The 23169-nt window shown below is 40.5% G+C and overlaps 1 protein-coding gene across 12 annotated transcripts in view; it reads right to left on the minus strand.

Annotated features, from left to right (window-relative positions):
• The window catches only part of Septin11 (septin 11), a 90041-nt gene that overhangs the window by 34363 nt on the left and 32509 nt on the right, over window positions 1-23169 (minus strand). For all 12 annotated transcript variants that reach the window (XR_010046947.1, XR_010046946.1, XR_010046948.1 and 9 more), the window contains exon 2: window positions 8913-9027. Coding sequence is in view for 8 of the 12 variants with exons in the window: in XM_013141323.3 (XP_012996777.1) it covers window positions 8913-9027 (115 nt within the window). In the remaining 4 variants the exon portion in view is untranslated. The remainder of the gene's footprint in view (window positions 1-8912; window positions 9028-23169) is intronic.

The raw sequence follows: 23169 nt of genomic DNA on the forward strand, positions 1-23169 counted from the left end.
CAAACCAACAACAAAGCACCAAGCAGAAGTTTCCCGTGATTTTAATTCTTTTGAGTCAAAGAAAGTTGGCAATTAGAGAACTCAGCCTTGCTGATGACAGTGGTAGCTAAGAATATATGATTGTGGCAAGAGGAAGGTAGAAATCAAGAAATATTAGCTCTAAAGATATCTTTTAAATATTCTCAGATTTCCAGCTGGGTTTAAACATCCCAGTATATATAGTAACCTTTTCAATAAATCCTAAATCTCATAATGTCCCTGGGAACATTTCCTCTTCTGAAGAATTGCTACAATGGCATTAAGGATGATGACATTCCATGGAAGAAAAGCAAAACTCTAGAATTTAGTGTTAGAGCAACACTCTCACTATAGGGACAAAACCCATTAATTAGAAGCTCTTTATTTATGGTACTTTTCCAATATGATGCAAAAGTAAAGTAGGATGGAGTCTTTCTAGATTTGAGCTTTCTCTGATTAAAAAACTTACGTGACCAGCCACTTATATTCCATAAAGTTGTGCAAACTGAGTGTGGTGACACACCTGAAATCTCTGAGAAAAGATGGAAGACTGAAGGGGCAGGATCACCTGCACTCACAAATTCTGGAACTAGTCTGAGCAATACAGCAAGATCTCAGCTCACTAAGTTGCAAAACTGCCTTAACTGGGCTCAAACTTGAATCCTCCTGCCTCAGCCTCCCAAACTGCTAGAATTACAGGCAAACCCCCACACCTGTCTTTGGCTTACTCTTTAACCTTTCCCATTGTGCCTAGCTAAGATCATAGAATTTTCTCCTCCATCAGGCTTGACTCAGCCAGTGTTTTTCCATATAGGGTGTTCTCCCATGTCTTAGAATCTAGTTTAGAACATAAGTGAGTACCAATCAATTCTGAGTTATTATTACACGAATAACATTCTAAGCATCTGCCATAACCACATTCCCCTTATGAACAAGTGACCGTGAGAGTTGACCACAGATAGGTAGGTGGACCAGGACAGGTCCCTGACCCAAAGGCCACCAAACACATCTGATTATTATACTGTGGTATAATAGTACCCACTGGACCCATCGAAGCAGAACCTCTCTATCTGAATGATAAACACAATCTATACATGAGGTCATGGCAAGAGAAAGGGAAACTGTACAGAGCAGAGTAAATAAGCAGAAGCTACAGAGCAGCAAAGGCTCGAAGCAAACAGAAGTTGTACTGTGGAGAGACGATGGCTGGAAACATAGCATAATAAGCCTATCAGTAGAGCATACTGGGAACTCATATATTCAACTAATGGTTAAGAATACAGCGATAGGGCCGGGGATTTAGCTCAGCAGCTTAAGTGCCTGCTTGGCAAATGTGAAGTCATGAGTTCAATGCCCGGTATCCAAAAAAAAAAAAAAAAAAAAAAAAATACGGTGATAAACACAGGCGTGAGGCTGAAATGGTGAACAAAAACAATCAAAACTGAACTTCTGTGATATCTTGATGTTATTCCAGATCCCCATGAGGTCTGATTGTGCAGTAGCTGAGAGCCTGTTTGGAGGTTCTAAGCAGGGGAGCACAGCTACTCATACACCCTCAAAGGAGGAACTGTCCTCCAGGGGTCATCCCCATTAACTGAGATGAAGTGTGGAGGGAAGAAAGGGACACCCGCCTAGCCAGCCACATCACCCGGATCAGCCCTGGCGATCAATGATATGACAGATGTCACAGCCAGATCATCCTCACATCCCATGCAGCAACTGAGACTGTGTTCTCTCTTCCTGACCTACCTAAATATTCTTACAAATAAACCCATCAAAAAACAGAATAGAAACCAGTCTCTGCTCTTTAAAATATAACATGCTCAAAATCAAGATTCATGGCTTAACAAAGTAGCTTTAAGCAAACCAAAGTTACCATGTAATGGATACAGAAATAAAAGATGGCTCTCCTTAAGAGACTATCTCATGGGTGACTCTGGAAGTACTTGAGTTGTGTGCAACCTCCTCAGCGTACCCAGCTGCTTCCCAGGATTTCTATGCTCTCTCAACATGGACAAGGGCACTCTGCAGAGCTCCCTAGAGCAATCTCCCCACACTCGAAGGTTCTGTCAGTAGAAAGTGACCTGCTGGCCCCTCCCTTGCTTCCTTAGGGACAGCAATAAACGCTTCAATTTATAGGACAAGAATTCTAGGTTACCTGGACAGGGCTGACATTATGATCTCCTTTTACTAGGTGGAAAATTATTAAGCACATGTGAATGTGGAACACCACACTTTTTTTTGAAGCCACAGTAACTTTAATGACATTATGGTGAAAACTATGAACAATTAGCATTCCAGGCCCTACTTAAAGCATGGAGTAATCAGTAGGTTGAAAAAACCACTGTCCCTCAAAATTTCAGAGTGTTTAGCTTTCTATTTCTCTGCTCTGTGCTTTTAAGATCCATAATTAGATACCGCAATGTGAATCACCAAAAGTAATTCCATGGGAAGTGACAGTTTTGGAATAAAATGAACTATAGAAGTCAGGGAGTTCTTCAATGCATTGGCTTCTCAGATATCTCTCTGAACCTTGAAAACAGAGCCTTGTTTATACTTCTGAAGATCCACAGAGCAAAAAGTGTCTCACTGAGTAACTGAGACCCTTCCAGTTAAAGGGTCCCATTCCAATGCAACCACCACAACAATATGTTTAGAAGATCAATGGCTACAGCACTCCAAAGCTTCCTTGCAGAGTACTATGGACTGGGGAGGCATTTATCAAATATTAAAATAAAAATGGTCATGGCAATCATTTACACTGAGACATCACTGTGGTAATTTTTCAGTTTTTTTTTATTGTATTGTCAATTCACTGAGTGTTAACATACAATTGTTACATATGTAACATGATTGTTAAAGCAATTAGAAAAATCACTAATTCAGACAGTGAAGTGCTATCCGTGACTTCTGTTTTTGCTGCTGTTGCCAGCAGTGGTGACAATGATGCCCAAATCACAAGGGAAAGCAGTCCTACCCTTTTCAATCCACTCTCAAACTGATTTCATACACGCACTCTAAGAGAGCCATGGGAGGGGACCGCTCAACACCAGAAAGGTTGCATTAATAACTAGAAGGTACTGTAGGTAAGACTCAACACGCTTTATTCGAATTGCCACCTGGCTTCTTAGGCAAGCAAGGAATTGTGCACAACCACCTGTGGCCTCCTCTAGACTCTAGGTTTTACTTGTGGAGGGAGCCAGGTAATCAGCATCCTCACACATTCCTCTTCAATGAACCATGCTTCAGTATCCTAACACCTCCCTAACACAAGGGACATTAACAGAACAGCATGTACTTCTATGTCCTGTACTGACTTGCACCTGCCCAAATATCTCTTTTCTAAAATTCCACAACAGAAACTTCTCCAGATGAGCTCCCTGGGTAACTATTTCTGGTGTTCTTTTACAGATACCATAAAGTTGTCACATACTAAACTTTTAATTTGTGTGTGGTATATAGTACATGCTCACTAAAAGATCTGTTGAATGGGTGAATAGATTCCCTCTACACTGACTACTAAGCTGAGTGACAATATATTGCCTCGTAAATTAATTACTATGGACAGGCCTGATGGTAGAGTTTGAGCTCTGACTCTACCCTTGGCTTCCTTACTTTCTGGGGTCAAGTTTATCTTTCTTCATTTTATCCTTTAAGTTGCTTCACAGTCTTTCCTGGAAAAAGAAGACAGGATCAGTATGTTTAAAATGTGACTGGAGAATCTCACAAGTGATATTAACAGTATGGCCTCAGTTAAAATAACCTTGAACTTACCTGTTTTCTATTCCTTTTTTCTCATCCCCTCAAAAGAACTAAGCTTGAATTGTTTTTCATGTATTTTTCAAAATGTATTACTAATTTACTTTGGCTCTCCTATGAATAAACAGGTTCCTCTCCAAAAACAGGGATATACAGTATCTTATTCACTTCTATATCTTTAAGAAGAACCACTACACAGCTAGATCACTGCCGTATGCACTTCTCAGTGTCATTTCAGAAGATGAACGAGAAGATAGCGAAATACGGAAGCTGAAGTCTAATTTAGATTTTTGAGTAAAACATAAAAAGCTTTACTGAAAGTGAAGTACAGTTTGGAGACTGACAATGTGTTGTGAGCAAGACAGAGGCTGCAGGAACTGGCACCCCAGGGTGTCCTGTCAGCGCATTTAGCATTTCCATCTTCTTTCTGGGCAAATGCACACTATTCCTCCCTCTCTCTTCTACAGTTACTCCCCAGACTCAACAGAGAGGTGTTCTAATAGCAGAAACTGAATTCAGTGTCTCGGAAACAGACTGAAGTTCACGCCAAGACCAGGTTATGCCCTAGTATCCTCTGCTTTTTAAGCTGTTGCCGCAAAACAAAAATAGGCTCTTTTTAGCTGTTGTGATTTTTAAAAACCCTTAATGGGAGAGTATACCTCTTTTTCAAACCTTGATTCTCTCCCACATTTCCCACATTTATCACATGAAAATAAAGTAATGCTATACCATCAACACGTGCATACTGTGACAAGGAAGAACGAAATCACCAAGGGTACTTAGAAGTCAAATATCATACCTTCCTCTTATGTGACTGCCCCAATGTTTTGATCAGCTAAAACACTTTTTATAGATTTAAAAAAAAAAAATCAATGATTGACGGTGGATATTTTTTCTTATGCAGCTATTTTTATTTGTGGAAATATTTTACATATCTTAAAATTTAAAATATTTTTTAAATATTTAAAATAATTTAAAATACTTTAATCAGCTCCACCCTCTGAAGATCAGTTAATGCTACACCTCCATCTCCCAAAGAACTACTGCCAGCTCTGATCAAAGGGCTCTCTATTAATTCATTTTCTGTTACTACAGTGAAATGTCTTGAGATTGGGTGACTTTATGAAGAAGAGAGCTATTCAGCTACAGTTCTGGAAGTTCAGGGCATGGCCAACATTCGTTTGGCTCAGGAGATTTCTGGTGGTTGGCATCACAGTGGTGGCAGCACATATGGAAGGAAGACTACTCAGCCAGACTGCTGAGCTTTAGAGTGTACTGGTGACGGAACCCAGCAGTTCACACATGCTATGCAAGAACTCTACTACTAAACTACATCCCCAGCCCTTTTTATTTTCTGAGACAGGGTCTTTCTTGCTAAATTTCCTAGGGTGGCATTGAACTTATAATTTTCCTGCTTCAACCTTCCAAGCAGCTGGGACTACAAGCATGCATTGTGTTTCCTGGCTCCAAACTTCTTTTATCACACACTTTCAAAAGAACTGACTCAAGGCATCTATAAGAACTACCTTAATTGCTCCTGAGACTATTAACCCAATGACCTATGACTTCTCAGTAGACCTCACATTCTAAAGGTTCCACAATCTCAATACTGCCACACTTGGGACCAAGCGCCCAGCACATGAACTCTCAGGAGGCACGGTCAACCAAAGTCAAACTATGGCAGGTTCCGGTCAGTTATGGAAAAGAACCCACAGAATTAACTATGAGGGCATGCAAGGATATCCAATACATATTGTGAAGTGAAAAAGAGAAAAGAATATAAATAGTATGAATGCAATTGTGAAAAAGCACCCGTGGAATCATGAGAGCTGGTTTTATCTGTCCAGGGTATGTCTAGCCAGTGCCCAATCCCCTTTCTGACAACGTGACTTTCCTATGGGGAACCCATTGTGTTTTGGAGTAAAGGGATCCCATCTCCCAGCCAGGTTGGATTTGTGACCCCTCCTTGTGAACTACAGAAATCCTCAGGGTTCAAGTGAGATGTATTGGAATGGTGGGAGGGAAAAGCCCAAATGTTGGCCTAGTAGAAGCAAGGAGGACCAAGAACCAGGGACAGTGGTGTCCTGATAGCTCACTGACCCTTGGATCTAGTTCTTAATTTCCTAACTTAATACATTATCTTCTGACTGTGTTTTGGGTGGTGGGGGAAAGTCTTAACTGAGTTTAAACTGGAATGCTGCAATTTTCTTAAAATTTTAAAAACACAGGAACAATGTGGTGGCACATGCCTATAATCCCAGCATTCCAAGAAGCTAAGGCAGGAGGATCACAAGTTTGAGCCTAGGCTGGGCAAATCAGCAAGATCCTGTCTCAAAAATTTTAAAAACCAGATGGAGCTGGAGAGCTCAGTGCAAAAGTCTTGAGTTTATAAAAAGAGGCAGAGAGATACTGTGTAGCTGGTTTTAGAGATGAGGAGAGACACCCAAGAGCCAAGAACTGCATGCAGGCAGCAATGGAAGCTGGAAAAGTACCGGATTATGTTTTCCCCTGGAAGGTCCTGAAAGGGACTGGGCCCTGCATAGCCATATCAATCTCTATTACACAGCTGGAACAAAACAGATTAGCAGGACTATCAGTCACTGGCATAGTTTATTACTGACCTTTACAGTACTCCTAGAAGGATCCCAATGTCATCTCTGCAGAATGGGATGCAAGTGGGAGATGAAAATTGCAAAAAGTAAAGATATACTATGTTAATCACTTTGAAACAACTAGCCTTAAATGTGTTTAAGAAGGAAAGCAGAATATGTAAAAATCATGGGTTATCATCACCCACCCTGGAGGTCAAGATTAAGGCTACTCTACAGATCCAGTAGGGCAAGCCTTCTCACATGGCCTGTGAGAAGTCCCCACCTGCACCAGCCTGTGCACCTCGGGGCCCACATAGCACCACACCCACACCCACACCCACACACACACACACACACACACACACTGCCCTCGGAAGGCCATGCACTCCTACACAGGGGCCAAGTAGCTCTCAGGTAGGCTCATAAAGCTGATCTTGGAGACTGGGCTGAGAAGGGCAGGAAAAGAAGCCAGAATAGTAGCTGGCCTAGATTAAAATTAACATACTTTCAATAGAAAGCCAACAAATTGCCAACAAATTGCTATGCTTGTGAAGAGCTGCCCGCTCTGCAGTGAGCATGTAGAAAGTCTGCTGAATTGTAAGAGGCAGGGGGAAGGGAAAGCATGAGTTGGCTGCTCCTCTCCAGTCACTTTCTTACTCAGTGCTTAAGACACAATACCATACAGTAAGCCTGTCCAGTATGCCAGCCAAAGCAACTTTCTACATGACAGGCTTTCACAACACCCAAGCACACACAGCCCATGTGCAATAAATCCCTCAAGAAACTTTGGATGGTGGTGCATACATATAATCCCAGCTACTCAGGAGGCTGAGACAGGAGAATTGAAAGTTCAAGGTCAGTAAGAGCAATTACTGAGATCATCTCAAAATAAATCTTAAAAAGGACATAGCTCAGTGGTTGAGTACTTAACACATACAAGACGCTGAGTCCAATTGCCAGCACTGCCAAAAAAAACCAAAACCAAAACCAATGAAGTTATTTTAAAAAACAAAATCTGTTTCCCCCAAATACCACTACTAACAAATAAGCCACAGCTCTTCTCACGGTAAATACACACCCTTTCTAAACTCAATGCATATTATTTGCGCAAGGAGTATAATACATCCTTCCAAGTTTTTGTTTTTGTTTTTTTCTCCTAAAACAAGGTCCCACTATATAGTTTAGGCTGGCCTTCAACTAACTATGTAGCCTAGGCTGGCCCTGAACTTGTAGCAATCCTCCTGCCTCAGCCTGAGTGCCGAGATTACAGGAGTGCACCGCCATACCTGGCATACATTCTTCCAAGTTTAGAGGGAGGGTAGTCACTTGGCCACACACAGATCTGCTTTGGTCCGTCTCAAAGGTTATGCAAAAGATTATGATAGCAAAACAACCTAGCCCAAACCATTTCAGTGCTGTTTAGTCTGGTTACTATCAAGTGTGACAGGAGGAAAGGAACAGCTATTGTCTGCTCCAGGGACATTTCTTCTCCAAACTAACAAATGGGATCCATTTTGATTTTCTTATTTTCCTACTTCTTTTAAACCTTCTTCTAATTTAAAAAGAGAACGAAAAATCCTAAAGCTGGAAGCCTAAGCTAAAGTATAAAATACAATATGTATGAGTAAAGGGTACTGAGGATGCAAGTCAGGTCTCTGGACTTTCCCACGCGTCTACCCGGAATTGGAATGAACTAACATCAATTTTAGATACCAACTTAAGGACTAAAGGCTAATTTCATTACTGAAGCACAAAATTCATTTCAGATATAAAACAGAATTTTACACTGATTTCTGCCCTAAAAGCAACTAAGTTTTAAAACTGTAAGTGTATTAAAGTAGTTAAGCGAGCTGGACACAATGGCACACGTATATAATTTCAATTGCTCAACACTGAGGTAAGGAGGAGCCAAGTTTGAGGCCTTCCTGGGCTACTCAGCGAGACCCTGTCTTAAAAAAAAAATTAAAAGGGCTGGTGATACAGCTCCCAGTAAATGTTCCTGGTTTTCATCTTTGCACCATGAAAAGGGAGGAAGGAAGGAACTAGGTGACCACAGCAAAAGGAAGTCAGAGTAGTGTTGGATTTTACTAGAGATAATGTATCTTTGAAAAGACTCCAGGAGAGTTTACTATATGGTACTCAGTCAGAAATGCTAGAAACAGATTCTTAGAAGGCCTTTGAATATTTTTACTATAGGCATAACAGTTCCTTCTTTCAACTTTCTATACCTACTTAGGGTCCAAGTCCCTCTCCCTACCAAAAATTAAAATAAATGTTTTAATAGCAATATTAAACCAGCCAGTTGCTCGACTATGTGACAGAAATAAAAATGGTTTGAACAATATCACGAAACATACATAATACCCAAATGAATCCCTCACTCTTTACAACAGTGTGATATAAGAACAGCAAGCGTTATTGCTTTGCTCTCCTGAAGACGTAGGGAAACAAAAGTGTCATTTTCCTGGAAGCTTGCTCCACTGTCACATACCAGCAGCACCTAAGGGTGGGGCCTCTCAGGGCAGTGGGTGATGTGTCACTTACCGACACACAGGATGTTGAAACAGAATCCTTGAGACGTAGACTTGTTGACCAGCTGGTCAGGCAGACTGTCAAATCCAACATGGCCAGAAAGGGACAAGTTTCGAAGCTCTTCATTCTGGAATTGCAGAGAAGAAATGTCTGAGAGGTCATGAATGGTGCTGTGTTTTCCTCCTGTCCTGTCTGTCATGCCCAGAAAGAGATCCTCTGGTGCCTGAAGCTTCTCAGCTTCCTCGTAACTGAGGGTGCTAGCATTTCCAAAGCCACATTCTCTCTATAAAACTAGTCTCTCTTTCAGACAGACCATGTCCCAGGGGCTTTGCTTCTAGCTTTCTGATCCCAGGAAATAGGCACTTCTAAAAGTGGCTATTTGAAATATGCAGTAAGTGACACAAACAAAACCTCCAAACATTTTGATATTTCCATCATTCATTCAAAACTTTCAATTTATTTTTAACTGCTAATTAAATATTCTTCTAAATGCACAAAGGAGCTTTGTTTGAGAAGCTCAAAGAGGAGAATATAAGCAGGTTTCAACTAAGGCAATGTTGTAACAACCATAATGGAGCATAACCAAATCTTTTCAGCACCAAACTAGCTCAGTCTCCTGTACTTTTTCTAGGAGAGACTCAAAAGGGCAGCTTTCTGTAGTCCTCACACAGGTTGTGCTTTTCAGGACCTCTTAGAACATGCTCAGAGACTGGGGAAGGCAACTTGCAGATGAAAGCTGGGCAACTTCACATTTTGGTTGAGATAATGTTGACTACTTTTGCACTTTAAGTGCATTTCATGGGCATTAAAGACAATCTATGAATGCTCTCTTTCCTGGGAAACAGGGCTTACCTAGGGTCCTTAGATCACAATATCTTGATTATGGTTCACAATTCCAGAAAGGAGATATTTAAAGTCTTTTCCTTGAAGATTCCTAGTATTCTGGCTGTGTCACCAATGAACTTCACGTTCAGAATACCAAAGCTTGAGTGAGCTTCACAGTGCCAATTTTTAAATAAAAAAGAAAAGGCTTTGTATGTAATCATTTAGCTAATAATGCTAACGACTAGTTTTCATTATCCTTCTATTTTTATATGGTATAATTTTAAGAGTGATTACCTTTAATACTCAAAGATTGAAGTTCTATTTTCAAATTTCTGCAGTACTATATAGTACAGAAATGTGGCTCCATTTAATATAGTGACTTTAATGGCTTTTTGATAGTCCATACCAGCTGTAACTTTATGATTCTGAAATACGACTAAAACCCACCACACTGCTTGAGTACTACAGTAGCAGCTGTGCCTTTGAGTTCAAGGGGACAGAGAACAGATGTCTGGTCTATGAATAGTTGCCTTGAAACCTGCCAGCAGCAACAAGAGACTCAAGAACAGGCACTTATCCTTGAATGGGGCAGCATGCTCAACCCATCATACAGATTCAAGAACAACCCAACAAGTCTCCCAATAGCACTGGGCGTGGTCCAGCCCAACACTGTACCTGCTCCTTCCTCTTCAGATACCTCAAAGGTTCTGACAGCAAGTATTTTTAGGGTGTTCACCACATCCGCCAAGACTTGGGGGAGGACCTAAAATGAGTCCCAGTTATATTTAGAATTGTTTCCATCACAGCTGCAGGATGGCTGCAAGCATAGGGCTCAGGGAAACCATCGGACACCAGCTCTCACTTCTGCTGCCCCATAAGTGTGGACAGCATGATGGGGAAAAAAGGAGACCAGGTTTGGAAAGCAGCACCTCACATTCCCTCTCCTCGCCATCACAACGTTTCCTTTCATTACTGCAGGGAGTGGTTGCAGCTGGCTTCTTGAGTTTCTAGATACCAGATACCCACCATGAGTCAACCCTCGGAAAGAATCAGAGTTTGTAATTATAGCTCTCATCCCAGAATCCAAAGCTCAGCATCTCATATTCTCACCGTTTTCCAAAACATGAGAAGCCACCCACATACCCACAGAGTATTTTTATACCCATTGAAAGCCACATACAAAAATGAAGGGTTATAAAACATTTTGCTCTTAGAATTTTTGAAATTTAAAGTTGTGTCTTTAGTGCCTCTGTCTTCTAAATTTGTGGTAAAAAAATATTTAGATTTTATAATACAGTTCTTCAATTTCAAAGTTTGGGCCTCATTCTCTGCAAAAGGAGTCAATGGGAGGGTGGCTCCTCATCAGTGTGTGGTGAGCAAAAAGGAAACAGGAGTTCTTCCTGTGGCATGAGCAGCCCAGCACCCAGAAAGCCCGAGGGAAGGCAGGGGGCTCTGAGCAACTCACCTGTGACTCACACACCAGCAGAACTGAATTCTATACCCAGCATTTTATGGCTTCTGTCTTAAATGTCTCTATAGAAAGCAAAGTCTCTTGTGAATCTATAGACCCAGTTTCAAGTAACTACATATATTGTTATATAATCCACATTATCACACACAGAAATGATTCATCCAATTTTCCTCAAATATTGGAACTATTCACCTTAGCTCTCTATGGGAGAACGGGGCTCCTCCTGGGTTTTCTTAACTGTACCACACACTGACTGAAGCATAGCCTTCCACTCCCAAACTCACCTTTCTCCAGAACCTCCTGTTTCTGTTAATGGTACTCACCATGCTTGTTAATGGTACCCACATCCTTGCCCCAAAATTTCAAAATCTTATCAGTTCTACGTCCCATTCCTTCCTCTTTATGCCTACTAACTCAACAGTTTCCCTGCCTTGATCCCATCCCTCCCTACCCCTTCCTCTCTGTCTTGCTGCCAAAAGGGAATTTAGCACTTATAGGCTCCCAACCCAAACTCCTTGGCCTGCTGTCTCAGGCCTTCAATGGGCTGAATCTAAATAACCACTAAACTAGATGCCTCACTTCTCCCCGGGGAGAATGTGACACTGCAGTTATACTGGAAAGACACCTGGAGCCTTCTGGCCAGAATACTGCAGTGACTCTTCATTTCTTCCCACCTGGGAGGGACTCATATATATCCAAATCTCCCAAAGCCCACTGAACTATTATTACCTTCAAGATCATCTTCATGATGAAATCTCAGGAAGAATTTCAGCGAATATTCCCCTTGCCAATAAAAGTACAATCCTGATTGAATAAAGGTGGCTTTGAGGTATTTAATATTCTATGATCATCATAACAGCTATCATTTATTGGTCCTTTCCAAGGTTCCCAAAAACCCCTCAAAACAAATGAACTAACTCATTTCTCTTGATAATTATGACATAACCATGACTAATTACATAATGTAACTTACAAATGAGAACATGGAGGCACAGAAGTTTAGTAACTTGCCACAGTCACAGTTAGCAAACTGAGAAGCTGAAATCTGAATGCAGGAGGCCAGAGTCTTTATACTTACTACTTTCTCTTGACCTAGGATTTTTCCAGGCAGCCCTAGAAATTGCAATGCTTTCAAATTCTATAAAACCCTAGTAAATTCAAATAGGAAGGAAAAAAACACTCTCTCTATAGTCATGACTCTTTGGCAATCACAAAGGTTGGAGATTATTGGCAAGGTACTCCAAGTGTATTTTCACTGGTCCTGGCAATACCAAGACCAGACTTTTTTGCTGCTATGGTGCAGGAAGCCAATAATATAAGGCTAGGTTTTAATCATTTTCAAAGCAAAAGTGCTCACATTAAGCCACTCTAAGTCCTTCACTGATTTAGACCTCCATTTGCTAATCTATCTGTTGAAGATCTATTATTAGATGAGAATGGTTATGATTAAATTCTAGGGTATAAAATAAAATAGCATCTTTAACTTGACTAACTTATTTTTCTCTTGTTAGAACTTCTTGTGAATACAGTTATTTGTTCATTCAAAGATACTACCCTAAGCCCTAAGGGCTTATTCTGTTATTCACTGATAAACACTGTTGCTAAACCTAAGAATTTTACAGCTGTGGCAGTAGAGACTAGACATACTAAATGCAACACTAGAGACGAAAGTGAGAAACACCATCACTTTCACCGTAGGGAGACCCAGGAGACAGAAGTAGCTTTTGGCCACTAAAATAATGAGGCACCTGAGTTGCCCAAATCTAGCAGTTAAAACAACAGCACAGGTGACAGAAGCCTTCTAGATAAATGCTATTTATGCCCCAAAGGTCACTTTACTACAAAAATATACACTGAAGTTCATAATTGCCATGTTTTTAAAAATGCCCAGCTGACTTCATTATTGAGATAATTATAAAACAACTTATATAATATAAGAATGTGTGCCCAACACCTACATTCTGAGTGCTGCTGTAAAATATGTTCCACAGTTCCAAATCTTGCTTAGCCAGAGGATAGCTGAAGGCTGGGACTCTGACAGCCATGACTTTGAACCTCTGCTCGGCTTAGTTTCCCTAATGCGCCCCCTCATTCTGCCACCAGTAAAAATGAAGCACCTGGCAGAGTTGCATTTAACAGGTCTTCAGGAAAGCTGGGTTTTCTTTCCCTAAATTAGATGGAAGGGAAAGATAAATATAACTTTAAACTCTGAAGTCAAACAGGAGTTCTGTTATTGCTGCTAGGCATTCCAGGAGAAGCTGCTAATCAAAGTTCTTGGATTAAATGAGAAATTACAATCACAAAGGGAAGAGCAGAGTGAACAAAACAAAAAAGGAGAAATTCAGAAGAAAATTCTCCTTCAAAATAGGAAATTCTTTTACAAAGTTGGAGGAGGAAAAAACCAGAATAAAATTTCTGCCTCCAAAACCAGCAAATTCAGCAGCACTGAAACCTTCTGTGGCTGGAAATCATCCTGGATTCTCCATCTTCTCTTTCACTTCTATTTTAATCCTACCCAGACTCTTGAAATTAACAAACTGTGCCACATGGATTCTAGGCTCACACTCAAGTGACATTCCTTTACTTTTACAATTCAAGTACTTCAGTATTTGATGAGGTTGGGTAGCCTGTAGCACCTGATTATCATTAGCAGGCAGACACAGAAAATATGTTACCAAGATGATGTTTTGTTACTTTAAAACTATGTTTAATTAAAACTATGTTTCTATTTGAAAGGAAGATAATTTTACATTTAAAGTCAGAAATTATAAGTTTAAACAGATCTCCCTTTTAAATTTAAATTATGTTTTTAAATTTTAATGAAGTAACTTCTTTTATGCATTCAGGTAAGACAGCCTGAGATTCTGTTAATTAAAAAGTGACGATTACATTTTTCTCAAGGCCTCAGTTTATGGACAGTAATTCTATTCCTCATAGGCTAGCACCGGTCCTTGCTCTAGGGACAATGGGAAATAAACTAAAGCAACAATATAGGCTTACAGGAAAAACCTTTAACTGGAAAGCAAAAAACACTACGGGACCTTTATATTAAGGAAGGGACAAAGATGAAGCCAGCCTGAACAAGGGAAAGTACATCCAGCTAGACCTCCTAGGGACGGGGAGAAGTTAGGGTGCATTCTGAGGAAGACATCAGACTGGCCCTTTCCCAAAAGAATGGAAACCAGTTTCATGGGGTGCTGTCATGCTGCACCCCTTAGCCCAGTCCTCGTTCTGTAACTCCGGAGGAATCTTCATGGCTTGAGGAGCAATCAGGTCCCCGAAAGGATGACTGTCTGCATGGGGTCTTCCCAGGCATGTAAGGCTTTGCTGGAGTCCAAAGTGAGGGTAAGTTTAGGGCAAAGTAGATTCTGGACGTAGCCCTGTGTCTCTGTAAGCCTCTTATCCTTGCATCCTCGCAAGGATGATGAGACAGGCTGGATAAATTTAGGGGTAATAAACCAACTCTTTGGACATACATTTCCTAAATTCCTAACATGCCTGTAACAAAGCGAAAAGACTTTATCCTCAGAGTTTTGTAACAAGGAGGTCAAGCTTTGAAAACAAAGGCATCCATAGGCCCAAGTGAAGAGGCTTTTAAGTACCTGATTAGCTCATATGAAAACAAATCATGCTTTTAACAAGTAACAAGTAAGGATTCAGGAGTCTTATGGCCCTGTGTCCCTACCCGTAGTCTGTGTTATTCTGACTGAAGGCTGTGGCTTATGTTTTCTCATCTGTAAAGTGAGGAGATTTAAACAATGGCCTCTAAGTCAAGTCTCTGGTTCTAATGTTAACTGTAAGGCTTTCTGAGTCTGGACTCAGGCATGCATAAATGTAAACTTACCATTTTGCTTAGGGAAGGTCAACACCAAGTAAGAAATTCCTGGCAGCAAATTTTCTCTGCCTGTATTAAGATGGTTCAGTTTTAAATGGCCCATCAAGTTAATTTCTATCACATATCCTGAGGAACTCCAATTCTAATGGAAATCTGTGTGTACCTCCATGTTTTCTACCCGAACGCTTCATTCTGCTTTGTCTTTCTATAATAATTATTCATTTGTTGAAAGGTTATATACCTATTCTATACAAGTGCCTTGCTTAAAAGCAGTTTTTCCTTCAGCTATTTCTAATGTGAGATTTTTAAAAAGTAGATTTATAACCTCAACAAAAAACCAGAGAAATAACTTCTGTGTAAGTCAGTCATCTGTCATCAAGAAGAAAAGTATACCTTTATTCACAATTTCATTCCAAGTATTTACCAATATATGCTAGATAGTGTGCTAAATACTAAAGACACAGGTCAGAAAACAAAGCATTCCTGACCCATGGAGCCTAATGGAACAAGCAGATATCACTCAAATAGGAACAGCCTAATGGAACAAGCAGATATCACTCAAATAGTCACAAGTGCACAAGATATGCATTGTATACCACTGTGTACTATATACTATGTTAAGTGCTAGGAATAGAATGGTGAGATAAGAAAGCATCCCTAAATCATGAAGTATACAGTATAGTTAATGACACCCAGATAATCAAATAATTACAAATGGCTGGGTGCCGTGGTGGATGCCTGTAAGAAAGCATATTAAAAAAAAGTGTCAATCCAAGCATTGAAGGCTATTAATTTAGCCCCACATATGGTTGATGTGTAGTTTTTATGTATTGAAATGAAAACAAATCATCTTGCTTGCTAGAGGAGGTAGCTCACATCGTAAGAGGACAGACATCTATCCAATTTAAACAGAGCTAAAAGGGAACCACAGGGCAGCAGAAGGAAAGAAACGCAGTAGGACACATTCCCTTTTGCCATCTCTTCTTCATGAAAAGAACGCCCACAAGGAGAGGTACACGTCCCTTCTCTATCTTGATTAGTATCTTTATTGAGCCCTGTTTCAGCAGTATAGATGCCACCCAGACAAAGAGAACACTGATCCTCATATAAATTCCATCAGTAACCACAGCCCACTTCCCAGTATTTGGAGAAATTTAGGCTCATCAACTGTCTGAGAAGTTTTACCTGAAGGCCCTAAGTAATCATTTCTGTAAATATTCATTCTTATCAGAGTATAATCCAGAGAGTACTGAGTTAGATTCACATTTTCTCTTAAAGAAACAAAGACTGGTGGGAAAATGGGAGAAGCCCTTTGTTCCCTTGCAAGAGGGAAAACACTGGAATGTGAAATATCAACCCAAACCACAACTATGAAGCTTGGATGGGGATATTTTCAAGGCTAGGCTCTACTAGGGTAATTTTCATAATACAAACTGTCTCAAGCATCTCATTACCAATGAAGGTCACATTCTTTAAGGATGATTTAGACAACATTTGCTACTCTTCTTGTCATCTATACCATGAAATTCCAAGGCTGGAGCCAAGAAAATCCCTAAGGAAATTATCTCACACAAACAGCAGAACAATGAGAGCCACAGAAAAGAGAGTAATGGATAGCAGGAAAATCTTATGTTAATAAGAGGAGAAAATAACTCCACATGGGCCAGCTAGAAGCTGGGACAGAAAAAAGGGAGTATCCAGGGGACAACTAGATAATAAAGCCAGGTAAATGAGTTCTGCATGCCAAACTCTCACAGGCACCCTAAAACACCACCAAATCACCAGAAAAGCATTTGACTAATACTAATTACTTGACCCCAAGTGCTATTGTTAAGTAACTTTCTCCAAAAGACTTCCAAAAAAGGTACAAATTTTGCTTTTCTAAATTCTTGCGAAAAGAATGCACCATAAGGATTTTCTTTGGGGATGGCAGAATTACAGAGAAATTTTACTTGCTACATAAATTTCTATAAATTTTAATCATTACAGAAAATCTTTTCTACTTTAATAATAGAAAATAAAATGTACTTTAAAGCCAAAATGTTAATAACAATAATAAATAAATGCTAAATATCTATTTTAAAGCTAAGCATAGTGGTGCACACCTGCAACCCCACCCCTGGGGAGGCTGAGGCAGGAGGATCATCACTGAGTTCAAAGCCTGCCTGGGCTACACAGTGAGCTTAGGTCAGCCTGAACTACACAGCAGGATCCTGTTCCAAAAAAAAAAAAAAAATCTACTTTAAGGCGGTAAATCTTCAATTTTTATTGCAGCTAAAAGAAGAGAGACAGGATAAGAAATCAGTACTTAATCTTTTAAAACACAATCCAAGTCACTGTGGAAATAATGAAAGTCAGCAGAAAAGCATAATAATACAGTGGTACCTCGGTTCACAAACAATTCTTTACATGATTCTGGTACAAACTGAACTGGACAAGAACTGAACCAAATTTTACCATAAGGTTAACAGTGACCCTAACCACTGAATTTGATTCAGCTGACAAGTGAAGCCCACATAAGGATACCTCTGCCGTCACTTAGCTGTGTGACCTACGGTAAGTCACTTAGCCTCAGTTTTGTCAACTTAAAATAAGTATCACAGGATGGTTACAAAAATGAATTAACATACTTCCCTATCCTCAACCTTCTTGGTGATCTCAACCTAACCTGTGACACGGGTGGCTAACCACAGGCTAACAGCCCCCTCCTCATGACCCATAGCCCTCTCCCAGCCCCTGGGCTCCCTCCTCGCTTATCCACAGTCCAGAGGTTTCCAACTAGCATACCAGTACTCTGTGGAACTCATCCTGTTTACCATTCTATTCAAACCTGTCCTTTTTCCCATTTTCTTATGCCAACGGCAACATCTACCGATCAGAGTAACACCTCTTAGCATGCACCTGATAAAATCTACACAGGTATAATATAATATGGTCTCCACACTCTCACAAAAGAGTCCCTTGTTGAATCATCTCCCCCCAAACTAACTCTTAACAGGGAAGACTTATTAAAGTCAATTCGCAGGTTAGATTTTCTTCTCTATGTCCAGATGTAAAAACTGCTAACATTTACTGTCTTTTGCACCACACAACATTTAGCCAAAAACTTTTCTCACCCTGTCATCTTCCTGACATAATTGCAGCCCATCTTACCAGGTGGTTTCTATCTCTACACCCTGAAAACCCACATGCTCAGGGATTGCCTCTCCCGAACCCTACCCCACTAGTTTCAGTGTTTCACCCAGTTTCACACAGTCGATTTTCTTTAGGGCCAAGTAGAAATAGAGGACCCAGCGCCCAGCGTGTGGCCCATGCATGCTCCCCGTCCTTCCCCACTACACATAGATGAGTCAAAGCAGTCATGGGTGAGTCCTAAACAAAAAGGCTGAAAAAACACAGCTGCCCAAGTTTTCCTTTTGCCTGTTTTTTTTTCAGATTCTTGTGGCCTTCTCCACATCCTACTTTAGGAAACAGTTAAGTGACCACATTGCCTCAGAGATCTGGCTGGTTTGTCTGTGACTTAAGTTTCACCTTCATTCAAGCAGAAATAGATTTCTCATACACCAAGGAAGAAAGGATTGTTAAAAAGCAGGTCCCAAAAAGGAGGATCTGAAGTGAATAGAGTCCGGGCTACCACTTATGTAACTTGTGGGGAGGGCTGTCATTAATAAAACAGCCGATGGGCAAATAACCACTAAGTGTGACAATCCAAAAATCCTAGGGTGGGGCACTTTTTCCTTACAGATAGAATATGTGTGAGAAAGTCTGTAAACTCAAGGGGTTCAATCCAGCTGGATTCCAAGAACTAACAATAACAGAAACAACATTTTCTTAAGTTTCCAAAGAACACAGTCTGTGTTGCAACCCAAGTGACTAATGTCCAGAAAAGCCTTGCAAAGCTACAAAGTGCTGACCAGCAGAAAGCTTACAGCCAGGAATGACAAAGGCCACATGTACATTCCAGGGATGCTTACCAATTTTACAGTACTCAGAGGAAGATAGGGTAGGCGGGAAGCAACATGACAAATAGGCAAGAAGTATTTATAAAGGCACAATTAGATTAGAGACACATGCTGAAACTATTCCCAACCCCCACCTTATCACAGAAAGAATAAGAAGTCCCTCCTAGGCAGCCACTGAGGCAAGCTAATGAGCGAAAGCTAGGCGTCCCAAATAATTTCAGAAGTGGGATCTTGAATAATCCAACTCCATTAAGATATATCAGCTCTCTGTAGAACTAAACAATACTCAACTGTCTCAGTTTTCCATCTAGGTCATTTTAGTCCTTTCTACTCTGCCCTAGCATAGCTCTATCTTTCAGACAAGTTTTTCCAAAGCAGGGAAGAATAGAAGGTCAAAGAATAATACTAAGAAGCCCAAACCAACTGGAAGTTTCCCCCATTTTTCATGTACCACTGTACTCATCACACTCATACACCCGTTCCTCAGTACTTCCTTTCTGAGAAACACTGTAGCTTAGTTCACGTATTTCTAGTCATTAATTGTATTAATCAGCAAATAAAGAAATCTGGGTGGGGTGCTTCCTTCCCTGTGCCACATTTCTATCAATGGATTTAAACTAGTCATTTCCTTTATAAAAGATACCATTTTAACTTCTGTACCTTTCTGAAAAGGCAGAAGATTTATAGATACCATAATGATCACATAATGGTAGTCTTGAAGAGAAAAGGAAAAAAAAACATGTCAACTCTAAAGCAGTCCTGAACAAAAAGCATCAACTTCCAACCATAACCTGCCACTTCCTCCTCTCAAGGCATATTCCAGATAAGTCAAGCTGATCTGGAATACCTCTGAGTGCAGCTAGACACTTCCAGCTCCTGACAACTGAGGACATACACCTAAAACTACCAAAGCCAGAGTAAATACGCTCTCAGGAAAAAACATATGCTTAACCTCAATCCATCAAACATCGCTAAACAACTATGGTTCAAATACTCAGGCCTAAGAGTTTCACTTGTCTTTACCTCAGCCATGGACAAAACACTATTAGGGTAGAACAGAAATTGTTCACATAAATTTGAAATACTGGTTTCCTATTGCTATGTAACACATTATCACAAGCTTAATGGTCTGAAACACTCACTGTCAGCTCCCATTTCACTGGTCACAATCTGGGTGTAGCAGATCTGGAGCTTGTGTTCAGGACCATGCCAGGCTAAGATTGAGGCTAGGCAGGATGCACTCACAGTTCCTTGTAGCTGTAGCAAACAGCTCTTTCTTGTTGCTGCTTGTCCCAGCTCCAGAAGGCAATCCATAGTTCCATCTACATGGCCACTTCCACCTTCAAAGCCAGCAACAGAAAATTGCTATGTCTCTCTCACATTTAGAATCTCCTTCCTTAGGAGGAGCTCTAGTCCTTGTAAAAGACCTGATTGGGTTCTGGTCACTTAAGATAACCTTCATCTCTAAAAGGGAACCACTTAATAACCAAGCTTACTTACAGAAGTGGCTACATTTTGCCAGTCACAAGCTTGAGGGACATGCACAGCATTGTACACCAGGACTGGGGTCATCTCAAGAGTCTGCCTACCAGAAATGCACGACCACAACCTTCCAATTTCTTGTAGGGAACTCTTGGGTAGTATAAAATAATCAATAGTAGCATAATACAACTAAGTTTCCAGGGGAAAAAAAGGTAGAGGTAGTAAATAAAAAGCACATCAAACCTGATGCTCTCAGGTTACCACAGCATTTCTCCTCCCTTTTTTACATGAACTTGGTAAGAAGGGTAGATAACCACTAACTGTAGTTTCTAGCTCTTTCGAGGGAATCTTCCAACGAGAGTAAACTTTGCAAACAAGTACTGGGTAGGGTATGTAACAAGAATTCTAGGAAGCCAGCTGTAGTGGTGCAGGTCTGTCTGTAATCCTAGCCCTCTGGGAGGCTGAGGCAAGAAGATCAGAAATTTCAGCCCAGCCTAGACAACTGAGCAACTCAATGAGACTCTTTCTCAAAACAAAAAATTAAAGAAAGGTTGGGGCTGTAGCTCAGTATGAAGGCCCTGGGCCCAATATCCAGTAGCAAAAATAGAAAAAGTAGAAAAAGAAAACATTCTTAAGTCTTACGAGGGAGAAAAGTCATTGAGATAAAACAGAAGACAACTTCAAAATGCATCATAATGAAACAGTACTAAGGTTATAGGGTTAGACAGTGGAAGTTAACACAGGGAAGAGCATAAATAGAAGGGTTCCTTTAAGTAGGTCAGAAATAATCTGGTAAGGTGAAAGATGTGGATGAATACAGAAAAGGTATGGGGATGGAAAGAGAAACTAAGCTGAATCTGTCAAAGAAGGCACCAGGAAAAAGGAGATCCAAAGAGCACAGAAACCAATGAACTTGAAAAACAGTGAAAAGATACAAGATATTACCTAATTCACATTTCAGTTTACTGGAAATATTTTTTAAGCATAATTATAAAGACACATTGATGCAACACATAAACATTTATGTGCCCTGGATCTGTCACTGTGTGTTCATGTCAAGTGGGGGAGTAATTTAGAAATGACCACTGACCAGCCACATTTTGAAAGATTTTTCTGTTTCCTACTTGATTTTTTGACCCTCCACTACACTGATGAATATATCTTCCACCAGACCAGCAAAACAAGGGATCTTGAGTATAGAGTTGCTTTTTAGCCAAGATTTTAACTAAGATTACCAGGCTGGGCAGTGGTCCAAGTGGTAAGCTAGATGCAAAATTCCTGAACATTTTTAAAAATTGCATTTTAAAAAAATGTTTCAGAGAACCTAATAACTTCATTACTTACAAGTACAATTCCTGCCATTCTAATCAAGATAGTTTTCTTATTTTTTTCTTACTCTGTTCTCCTTCTTAAGACATTAAGACCAGTTAACCACTACAAAATAAACACTCCCATAAGCAGAGACAACTCTCTACCTTACTTGCATGTTGTGGGAGCACATCCAGCTTCAGAGAAAGGTGCCTGAGGGGCTTTCACATACACACCGGTGTGCTTAAGAAAGCAGACAAGATTATTAAACTCTTTCAGAGGGTCCTACCACTGCATGATTTAGCAGGCTGGCTTTCTTGTCCTGATCAGCTAATGCAAAACAAACCTTTTCAAACACTGCCTGCTCACAAGAATGTTCCCATAGACCCCTCTACCCACTCCATTGTCAGAAATCCATTGTTTCTTAAAAGCCATTTTCATCATCACTGTTAATAGGTCTGAGTAATCAAGTAGGGTCAAGCATAACACTGGGAAAATTCTACTGCATAAGACAATCCATTATCAAATCCCATCTACTCTCAAAAATGGGTGCTCACATACATGCACTGGCAGAAATTCTGTGTTCACAGGCTCCTTGGAGGGAGCATGAGAAGGTTAGGACAACAGCTCTGAAACCTCAGAGATGAGGTCCAGTTCCACCTTGTCAAACTTCAGCTCGAAAGATTAAGAGTTATGGGCCACATGAAAAGGAACCCATTTTTGACAGTCTCTGACCCATGCTCACAAAGAAGCATTAATCTGAAATCAAAACTTGAAAGATTATCACTTGGCCGGAGATCCTTGCTATAAGTCATACATTCTGTAGAAAGGAGAAACTGAGAATGTTAAATGAAATCCAAGGTAAAAGAAACACAAGAATTAGCAAAAGCCATAGACACTGATCCACGTGGCTGCCATTAAATTCTTGAATGGTTCATTCGAATAATTATTATTCGAGTAGTGAAAATGAAAGGCAGGCATGGAGAACTAAGTGATAACTACACTGGCAAAGTAAGAACTACTTTGGTCATCTGAACTTGAGAAAATTCCAAGCCTCAAATCCCTCCTGACACAGAGAAGGTCAAATCATGCGTGTTACTATAATAATGGCTACACAGAGTTAAACCCCTTTTACCACAATTACACCGAATGCACATACTTGGGTAGTGATTTCCAGGGGTGAGTTTATGTCAGGGTGACAGCCACAACCACGGATGTAAGAAATGAGGCTCAACAGTCAGGCGCCAGGACTGCTCCTCAGCCCAGCTTCCTACCTACTCTGCAACCAGATACTAAGACGTCAGGAAACCGTGCAGAAATGACCACAAGTCACATGGACAAACACTCCTGTACCGCATGGACAGACACACTGGAAAGCTTTACTAG

Source organism: Cavia porcellus, unplaced genomic scaffold (assembly GCF_034190915.1).
Source record: "Cavia porcellus strain 051 isolate PalLab524CR breed Dunkin Hartley unplaced genomic scaffold, mCavPor4.1 scaffold_4, whole genome shotgun sequence".
In the NCBI taxonomy this organism is placed as follows: domain Eukaryota; kingdom Metazoa; phylum Chordata; class Mammalia; order Rodentia; family Caviidae; genus Cavia; species Cavia porcellus.